The 10,699-nt window shown below is 47.5% G+C and overlaps 1 protein-coding gene across 3 annotated transcripts; it reads left to right on the top strand.

Moving 5' to 3' along the window:
• Nucleotides 1–5,234: 5,234 nt before the first annotated feature.
• LOC119340221 (cyclin-B1-5-like) lies at nucleotides 5,235–6,755 on the top strand. Of its 3 annotated transcripts, none has more exons than XR_005164457.1 (4): nucleotides 5,235–5,391; nucleotides 5,657–5,850; nucleotides 5,936–6,088; nucleotides 6,494–6,755. XR_005164457.1 is itself a non-coding variant. In XM_037612122.1 (4 exons), exons 1-3 carry the CDS (start codon nucleotides 5,298–5,300, stop codon nucleotides 6,032–6,034), a joined length of 387 nt encoding a protein of 128 aa, XP_037468019.1. In that variant the 5' UTR covers nucleotides 5,235–5,297; the 3' UTR covers nucleotides 6,035–6,049; nucleotides 6,494–6,755. The 3 variants fall into 3 exon arrangements, 2 of the variants coding, with proteins under 2 accessions (XP_037468019.1, XP_037468018.1); XM_037612122.1 differs by having other exon boundaries at nucleotides 5,936–6,049; XM_037612121.1 differs by having other exon boundaries at nucleotides 5,936–6,755.
• Nucleotides 6,756–10,699: the final 3,944 nt, after the last annotated feature.

A 10,699-nucleotide genomic window follows, 5' to 3' on the forward strand; every position in this document is an offset into this window, starting at 1 on the left:
GTATGGACCTGGACATGGCCCTTTCCGTCTTCTCTATATAATTTACATGCAGTTCTCCTGCATGGTTCGTAAAACAAAACAAATGAAAGGGTAGGATAGAGAGTACTCATCGAACAAATGTGGATCGGGAGCCAAAATCAATGAACCATATTGCTTAGTGTGAACTGTCAACATTAGTTGGTTGAAGTTGTAATGTTATGTGGATCCGACTAACAATGACATACATATGGTCCTACATTGTATTTCTGTTTCATTCCGTTGCAAGTCCCATTTCTGTTCGACAAGTTCGTTTTGCAAGTTATGACATGACGAGCAATTTTAACATGGTCCCTCTTACCCCCACTTTTCACATGGGAGGTAAAACAGTAATATTTAACCAGACCCACTACTTAATGAAATCAATGGCTCAGATCTAGTATATACTGTTACCTCTCATGTGAAAAGAAGAGGGAGTAAGAGCATCTCCAGCCGTGCCCCCAACGGGACCCTCAGGGTGATTTTTTTGCCCCGACGCCGAAAAAACCCCCCAATCGCGTCCCAAGACACTGAAATCCGCTGGCTCAACCCGTTTTGGGCCCGGCGATCCCAGGCTGAACCCAGCGCACTGGGGGGCGCTCGGGGGCTCCGGCGGAAGGGAAAACCACGCCTGGGACACACTGTCAGGCGAAAAGTCAAGACAAATCGTCCAGATTCGCCCCCACCCCCGCGCGCTCTGCCGCCACCCTGCCGATCCTGGCGCCGCCCGATGCCCACTGCCGCTAGATAGGCTATTCCCCGCCGGAAAAGAGAGAAGGTTTTGTTGCGGCAACCTCTCCACCACCTTCCTGGGCGAGTGTTCCGGCACACCGGCTGCGCAGGGCGGGATACCGGCGGCTGCGCGCCCACCATGCCCACCAGATGTTCGGCGATTTGTCTGCTCGGTGATGGACTCGGACAACGAGGAGGCGCTCGCGGCGCTGCTGGAGGAGGAAGCCGATGCTGACGTCCAGGACGAGGAGCATCTCATGGTCATCACCGCCCTGGCCGGCCTGCTCGTGAGAAATGAAAAGCCACGGCGAGGTGGCTCGGCGCCGGGGCGGCTGAAAGCAAAGAATCGACATCGTATAAGGCTATTGCATGCTCTACGCCGACTACTTCGCCGATGCTACACTGCAAGGCGACAAAGTATTTCAGCGGCGTTATCGGATGAGCCGAAAGCTTTTCGTCAGGATCGTCAATTCCATCAGGGAGTTCGACAACTACTTCAAGTGCAAGAAGGATTCCACCGACAAACTTGGATTCACATCAATCCAGAAGTGCACGACAGCTATGAGGATGCTTGCATACGGAGCTCCCGGTGATTCACTCGATGACTATGGGTGCATGGCCGAGTCCACGACCATTGAGTGTTTCTACAAGTTCTGCAGGGCAGTGATGGCAGTGTTTGGACCGCAATACTTGCGATCACCCAATGTTGAAGCCATTGCTCGGATCCTAGCACAAAATGCAGCAAGAGGATTTCCTGAGATGCTTGGAAGCATCGACGGCATGCATTGGAAATGGAAAAACTGTCCATTTGCTTGGCAGGGGATGTACAAAGGCGCCAAAGGCGGTTGCAGTGTGGTACTTGAGGCAGTGGCCACACAGAACCTCTAGATATGGCACTCATTCTTTGGTATGCCAAGAACTCACAATGACATCAATGTGCTGGAGTGCTCCCCTGTCTTTGCCAAGCTTGTTGAAGGTCATTCTCCTCAGGTGAACTTTGAGGTCAATGGCCAGAGGGCGAGCATCTTGGCGGCGGCGCGGCAGCTGCGGCTTGGATGCAAGTTCATGGCGAGGTGGTGGTTGCGTGGTCTTCAGATCGGGTGGTCGCGGGCACTGCCATGTTTAGGCCGGATCCATCTAGATCCGACGCAGGGTGGTGGTCTACGCCACTGGCCTCGTCGGATCGCTGGATCCGGCGCTTGGAGATCTACGACGCCTGTTCTTCTTGATCCTCCTTCCTGGTGGGTTGAGCACCATGGCACTTGCATCTCTGCTGGTCTCGGTTCGTGGCTCGATGTCGGATCCGGAACAGTCGGAGGTTTGGTGGTATAGGTTGGGGACCGGAGGAAACTTTGGCTGGCTGGTCTAGCCCGGCACCGGCGGCGTCCCTCGACGCCGTTACCCTCCCTGGAGGGGAAGACGAGGTCCCTCCTATCCACATCCGAACCCCTCCGGAGGAAAGTCCAAAATTCAGTCTGGATTGGGTGGCGGCGGCACCCTCCGCGTCGTAACCTCCATGCAGGCGCCGTCTTGGGAGGCTTAGATGGTCGGGCGAGAGATGCTATGGGTGGTGGGCTCCGCGTAGCTCCAGCAGCGGCGACAGTATGAGCTTTGGGGGAAACCCTAGATCTGGGTTTACCGGATCGGACGTGATGGCACCTTCGAAGTCGTTGTCCCTCCTGGGGGCATCGTTTTGGAGCTCGTGCTGGCTGGAGGGGACAAGAGGAGGAGCGGTGTTACATCTACCGCAAGGCCGACGGCGGATCCTGGCGGCATGGCGCCGCGGAGGTTAGGCGATGGGCGCGTTTGGAGATGGACTCGCGCAGGAGGAGGAAGTTGTCTGGCGTCATGGTGGCGTTGATGGCGGAGAGGCCTGGCAAGGTCGGTGCCACAGTTCTGCTATGAGGATGGACCGAGGGAAGATGGAGGTGACGGTCCTTGCAGCATGCGGTGCTTACTAGGAGTGTGCTAGACCGGTGTAGGACTCAATCCTGGTAGTGGCTTGGATGGGACACCCGGCTTTAGATGTTAGGCTTTGGTGCGATGTCTGTTTGGTATTAGGACCGGACATTTGGCACGCCTTCATCAAGGGGATAGGAGTAGCAACGATGTTACCAAGATGATGGCTTTAGACTTATTGATGTATCACCTTGTATGGTCTTTGTAAATAATTAATAATATGACTGCATGCATCGTCCAGATGCAGAGGCCGGGGGTACATCCTCCCTTTCTAAAAAAAATCTAGAATCCCAACATCCAATAGTCAGCAGGTGTGTGCGTAGCACTAAATCTGAAACTGAAGTTCAGTTTGAGCATCATCTTTAACGTAAGCGACAACAAAGTGATTAGGGATCTGTTGATTTACTTTTGTCAGGTTATGTGGTCTCCAGAGAAAAGAACAATAAAGCCGGAAAGGTCTCATAACGAGATAACCAAGACCCTTGCTTGAGGTACTTCACGCACAAACAATCATCTAGTAGCATGTGTTGCAGAATTTTGAACTTCGATAGATTCTAAGATATCGCATAGGGATGACACAAGAAGTGGCTTCTTGTTACTTTTTCAATTAGATTGCTTCTTGTTCATTCCCTTAGAAGGATTTGGATTTTGCAAGCTCATTGGACTCAGCTCCTTGATCGATCGGTCGATCTGCTGTCCTGTTAATTGCCCGGTCACTCTTTCTCGCACCTACGTACAGCTGCACCGCGTGAGGGTAAAAGGCGCGGAGACATACGGCGTGCGCAAGGGTCGGTTAGTTCGTTCAGCGGAGGATCTGATCCGGGGTGTGCAGCGAGGGTTTTAGTTAGCTACGGGCTTACGGCCGCGGGCGAGATCGATCCATCAACCGAGGAGCTGTATTTGCATGTATATGGGGTAGAACGATTCTCTTCCACAGCAGAATCCACTGATATGGGGTTTCAAAACAACAAGAATCTGCAGTTAAAAAAGAAACAAGAATTCGAGGTCCAAGCCAATTTGCTATTCCAGGAACTGATCCCATATTTTTTTTTTTGGAAAAGGGGCATAACCCCGGCATCTGCATCAGAACGATGCATACGTCCGCCTTTATTATAAAGCAACGTGATCCCATATGTACAACGTGTGGTGGAATCCTTTAGAAAATATGACATAAATACTTATCCATCACATTACGAAAACGAAATTACTTGACGGACGACAGTTCGCGCATGACCTCCGAACGATACTAACTCCCTAGCTACGCTCCTGCATACATGCTTGCTTTTCACGCTGCCACGTAAGAATCGTTCAGTCATCAGCCACACGATTTGTCGTGTGTATAGCAGCACTGTTACGACAAAGTGTAAGATCGATATGGAGCCGGACTCAAGCTATAGACTTGGTGGCCCAGTCCAATATGATCATACAGCAGCTGGAGTCCCAAAAGTGCGTTCCTCAAGCCAAGGCTACTTAGCCTAGCTTCGAACAACAATGGATAGAAGCTCACATCAAGCACGCAACAAGGGGAAAGAAAAAGGTCGTCATGACCAATACGCATACAAGCGGTTCCCAATATCTCCCAATCTCACGAGTTGCAATTTGACTCTCGGTGGAAGACCACATCGGAACCATGGCAAAGTTTGAAGTACCTCTTTGTTGTTTCCTTTCACTTTGTAAGAACTACCGTTGTTTGGTCTACACTATTCTATCCATCTTATATAACATGGTTCGCTGGAAGCATGTGCACCGTTTCATTATCTCTTTTATTATATTTTGTCTTTGGAGAAAGTGTTTCACTAAACGAAGGCTATTAGTTATTTTCCATGGCCATGAGTACGAAGCGTGTGTGTCCTGACTAGCACCGCTTTTCCTTTCTCTTGTGAAATTTAGGTGCATGTCTTTATGAAGGTTCAGGTCAAGGCAATAGCTAGCTTATGGGTTTTTTACTGGCAAGTGCCATTTATATATGTGCTGCCACAAGAAACTTGTGATCAGTGAATAAGATAGTGATTAACTTGATTATTCAAAATTGAAATGTCGGATATAAGGAAAGCGGAAGATTCCCTTAGGAATACGATGACATTGGGCTTCCAGCCCTTTAATAGAGGACATGACAGAATCTGAGCTTTGTTCGGAGCATAACGTCTTTTTGAATTGAAAATGATGTGGCTAAAACTGGGTGTTGGTCCCTTATCTATATCTATATTCTATACTACTATTAAACAATCAAACTATTTCTTTCATAAAGCCACACAACAAATGTACCCAGGCTGATTAGCACCGCTAGATTAAACCCACTAAATCAAATTTAATGGTTACAATTTATTTAATCCCGAGTCAAATGTGTGGTTAGCAATTTAGAATGACTGAACGCACTCCACCGGCGGAGGAATATTCCACGCGCTGCCTCCTGCTAATGTCACCAATCACCACAATCACGCTAATCCCACCAATCACGTTACTCCCTCCATGTCAATTTCTCCTCTACCAAAAATCCCTACCACTCCCACAGGAGGGACGCACGCGAACGTACGGAGTCATCACCAACCGCTCCTCCGCTTCTCCCTCTCTCTCCAGGCCCACGCGACGCGATGCATCCTGGATCGGAGGAATCGAACGTCGCCGCTCCGCCATGTTTCGTTCAGGAGCCGAAACAACAGGCACCGCAGCCGGCAGCCAACAGAGGTGAGCCACACATCCGCCTACCCGTCGAATCTATCTTCCTCACCGCGCCGTGTCGAGAACACTGCTGTAGTGGCTCTCGATTTGGTCGCGCCTGCGCCATTGGGTTTCTCTCTGTCTGTTGTTCATAAGACTAATTTTCCAAGATTGGGTTTTTATCTACGTATCCAACCAGGGAAATCTGACGCGAGCGAGTTTCTTGCCGGATTCATGCGTCAAACAAGAAACTCCTTGATGTTTACTCATGTTACTTTTTGGTGATATTCAGGTGTCGCAGTACCAGCAGGGACGCTCAAGGCCGCCGCCGCCGGCGTAGGCCGCCCTGGTGCGGTAGGAAACATGCACGTGCTCGGGGACATTGGCAACGTCCTCCACGGTACCAGCCCGGCAGGGATCAATCGTCCAATAATCAGGAGGTTCAGCGCTCAACTCTTGAAGAAGGCCCAGGCCGATCCATCCAAGGTACGGATACCATCCCCTTTCTTCTTGCATGCCTTGTAAAGCAATTTCTGGATGATGGATTCTAAATTTCTCTGGTGATTTGCAGAACGGCACAGAACTGATTCTAAATTCCTCCAGCAGCGCTGACAGCCCTGAAGCCCCCTCGCTTATAAATAAAGCCTTGCATGATTTGCCCTTTAACTGATGGACTGAGGAGGAGGTCAGAGATGTATAACAACCATCTTGATTCAAATGACATGTATGACAGGGCTAACCTACTTACCTAGAATTTTACCACATCCTAGGACTTCCAAATCTGTACGATAGGAATGGCTAGCTGTTTTCTTCTCTATAACTCTCACATGTAATAGCTCCTCTCACCATGTCTGCATGTAGTGTTCAGGTATGATTCTTGCATACTGTCGACAAGGGCGCGATGTATTTCCTGAACTATGTTTTTTTTTTTGCATAATGGTTAAGCTCGGTTCAACTTCTACTGAGTAGTTGATAGTCAAGCCTGATGCAGATATTTGAGCAAAAAAAAGCTTGATGCAGATATTTGAGGAAAAAAAAAGCCTGATGCAGATATATGGAGGTTATGCGATTCCACTACCTCTAGAGTTGTCCTCTATACTGATGAGGCCTACATTTTTTGCTCATGCAGGTTGGAGGGAAACATGAACTCTGGCAATCCAAAATATCAGATATAAAATAACTGAAGCTCTTGCGATGTATTTATATAACAACAAGGAACAAGTCTGTTTTTTACATCCGACCTCGGCCAAGCAATTTAAGCTTATATGGGTGCTTTCTATTTTTCAGAGGTGCATGTATTGAGAGCGCCCATGATTTAGGCAAAAAAGCTAGACAAAGTAACAAAATTTGTACAAATTGTACTTGAAGCCAGTGATATCCCGTTGATGGACGCTGATTGTGGTTATCCTACTTCAACAACGTGCTTGCCACACAGGAGTGACAAAGTACAACATGTCGCTTTTTTTTAGGAAACCCCTTCAACTTATGCATGCAGTATGCTGTGAAGAACTATGGCAGAGCCTTGTTTGTATCCATGTCTAATGTATTTTCATACTGAATCAAATAATGTACACTTGCCCCCCACAGTCCCGGCACCGCCTTTGCATTTGTATTCTTGGTCGTGCGTTGCTCAATCAGGTGAGTTTATTTTCTCTTTTTTTTATTTACAGTTGTTGACATGAATTTGCCCGTGCATTTGGTCCTATCACTGACAACAATTCGAGCATGTCAATCGGGGAAAGGTATGCCATCATCAGTCCTCCACAGTTGATATGACAAGTTTAATTCGTGTTTAATCTTCACAGAACTAATTTCACATACCATGTATGTCATACAGAAATGTTAAATTCCCTTCACTTTTTCACAAATGTCACACTAAGGTGATGAGAGAAATTCAGAATGGGGACAAAATGGTCTTCACCACTAGCGGACTCTTCTATCTCACTGGCTCCCCCGGATGGCGTTGTATTTGAGTCCAGCAATTCAACTTATAAGAACATAACATGCAGGCTGAACCCAAGAGAGAATGAGTTAGAACTACCTTTTATTAATATCTTTATTCAAAGTTTGCATCTCTATCATGTTCACTTGGACATTGACTATACCTATTATACGTCCTCTCAAGTTCACATCCTCCATTCTTTACTATACGACTGTGATTTCTTGGTTTGGGATTTCCTTGTCTACTAAAACTTCACATGTAATCATCAAAAGATAAGTCATGAGTATTCTATTAAACTTCATGAGAAACGAGGGGTTCATCACACACTATACATATTCTACCCCCACTGCCACCCCTCACCAAACTTCTAGAATATTAATTCAGAATGCTTTGATCAAGACAACGCACGTACACGCTTAACACTCCCTCCATTCACAAATATAAGATGTTCTAACTTTTCTATGGATTGGATATATATAGACACATTTTAGTGTGTTTCTTCACTCATTTTAGCCCATATATAGTCTATATTGAAATATTCAAAACATCTTATATTTGTGAATGGAGGGAGTAGGATATAATAAGCTTAATTTCACCCAGGCGAGCTTCCATAACATGGAGGTTAATTAGTTTCAATATGAATTGAGAATTTAATACCCACATGAATTTCGTAGGTTGCTTTGATTCATACGTGCGTGCACGTGCATGCTTACTAGTCTACGATAAATTTCCTTTTTAGTTTGCGCAGTGCAAGGTGTTGGTCGACCGGCGCCAACCCAGATCCTCTCCCCAACCATACGATGTGCCTTCCTCTGACCATGCTATCCAGTCTCACACGCTCTTTCCTCGTACGTGACTTCTGCCTTGCACGCCCCATTCACACACAAAAAGTGCCCCATGCCTCCTACGCTCCCCATATCCGTGATGCAGTGTGCTCCATCTCCATTCACAGTAGCACCACTAGATTGCTTCCCCATCGCGTCCTAGCAGCACCGACCGGCCATCACACGACATTGTGGCATCATTGGCGAATCGCGTCCATGGTTGTCTTTGGTTGTAGTAGGGTCGACGTGTGTTGCAGCTCCCTCATGGCTAGTTGCAGGTTCTGCCAACGACTGACGTAGCATGGGCCGGTGATGGTTGCAGCTCTTGCCATCGTCAGTCGTAACACGGGTCAAAGCCGGTTGCAGCTCTTCCTACTACCAGTTAAAGCTCCGCCGACGATGGTCATGGCAATGGGCCCCATTGGTTTCAAGTTCGTCATGGGCGGTTGAAGCTCGTCGTAGCAAGGTTGCAACATCCCATGGCGCCGTCGTGGCTCGGGTGCGGACGCATGCAGCTCCATGCAACTCCAGTTTCAGCGTGCATCGCCAGTGTGCTGGTTCTAGCATTGGAGGTCGCCATTTCCAGCATCTCCATATGCCGGTTCCAGCACGGTCGCATGCCGGGAACCAGCTTCGCCATGTGCCGATTCCAGCACCCTCGCATGTCAGTTCTAGCATGGCCGATCACCGGTTGTAGCACCGTGATGTCATGGTGGTAGTAGCGTGTGATACCGGTCATAGTGCCGCCTCACCATGTTGCAGCACCGCATGATGTCGATTGTAGGGCAGAGCCGGTGTCGCCCAAGCTCGCGTTTTGTAGTGATGATCATTGCCCCACAGCATCTGCGCCCCGCCATCTAGCAACATGTAGCTGGAGGAGGGGGTGATGACGTGGGAGAGAGGCAGGTAGAATGGAAGAGCTCGCGGCTGCATAGAGGTTATAGTGGCAGGGGAGCTCACCGAAGGAGCAAGACAATGGATCAAGAAAAGGAGAGGTTTGGTCAAAAGTGGCTTCGAGAGAGATGGGGAATGATGAGAAAGTTGCATGCAAGAGAGAAAGAGAAAGGAAACGTGCGGACCGGGGAATAGATAAGATGGAGTGAAATGCATAAAGCCACCATAATTGTGTCCAAACTAGCAAAAAAGCGCCACAATTCAAAATGTGACAAAATGCACTACACGCGACAGTATCTATGATTATATTATAACCATGAGCGGTTGTATATGGACCTATTGTCTAGTGTTGCCTCTATAATCTAGTGGTTCAGGACATCTCTCTTTCAAGGAGTCAGCGGGGATTTGAATTCCCCTAGCGGTTGGGAGTATTATGAAACGAGGTTAATCATAGATTATCAAAAACTATAGAATAAATCTTCCTGGGCCGATGCCCGAGTGGTTAATTGGGACGAACTATAAATTCGTTGACAATGTCTACGTTGGTTCAAATCCAGGCCGGTCCAAAAATCTACGGCTTTGTGAATATGAACTAAATCCTTTTTTTCTTCCATAAAAGTAAATATCTGATCTATAGAAATAAAAGCTAAAGAGAAAAGGGGGGATTTAACAGTGATGGAATTTTTTAGCATGTTCCACATGGCCAGACGGGTGATGCCATGAAGGACATCAAGGAGGATACAGATTTTCTCAAGAATAGATGAAGAAGCTTGAGTTTCTGATTGGTAATGTGCTAAAAGCTAGGCATGGTAGCAAGGAGACGCTGGAAAGATCAAGTCCATCCTAGAGTAATGATGTGGAAGCTCTGGAGGTTAAGTACATATTAGGCCCATATATATAACAGGTCATGGAAGATAATGATGTTAGTGGTATACATATTTTGTAGATCTACTAATCTTAGTTTAACTCTCAATGCAAACATGGTGGCTAGGTGTTAGATTGCTGTCGTATGAGTTATGCCCCTCGTTCACACTAATTTATGGAATTCTATATTATCTAGTGTGCTATGATTAAATTATCCAGTTAAGCTTTAATTTTAGTTAAGATGAATGTAGAGTATTGTTCCTAGTTTAGGTTTCTCATCATGTGATGTTGTCTATCTCATGATTACCATTGTTTGCCAAATGGACTTCCAAATGAGTTTTTTATTGTTAATAAAACCCACCTATCTAACTGTTGGGGAACGTAGTAATTTCAAAAAAATTCCTACGTACACGCAAGATCATGGTGATGGCATAGCAACGAGAGGGGAGAGTGTAGTCCACGTACCCTCGTAGACCGTAAGCGGAAGCGTTAAGACAACGCGGTTGATGTAGTCGTACGTCTTCATGATCCGACCGATCCAAGTGCCGAACGTACGGCACCTCCGAGTTCAGCACACGTTCAGCTCGATGACGATCCCCGGACTCCGATCCATCAAAGTGTCGGGGATGAGTTCCGTCAGCACGACGGCGTGGTGACGATGATGATGCTCTACCGGCGCAGGGCTTCGCCTAAACTCTCCGACGATATGACCGAGGTGGAATATGGCGGAGGGAGGCACCGCACACGGCTAAGGAACGATCCGTAGATCAACTTGTGTTGTTCCTAGATGTGCCCCCTGCCCCCGTATATA

Source organism: Triticum dicoccoides, chromosome 7B (assembly GCF_002162155.2).
Source record: "Triticum dicoccoides isolate Atlit2015 ecotype Zavitan chromosome 7B, WEW_v2.0, whole genome shotgun sequence".
Taxonomy (NCBI): domain Eukaryota; kingdom Viridiplantae; phylum Streptophyta; class Magnoliopsida; order Poales; family Poaceae; genus Triticum; species Triticum dicoccoides.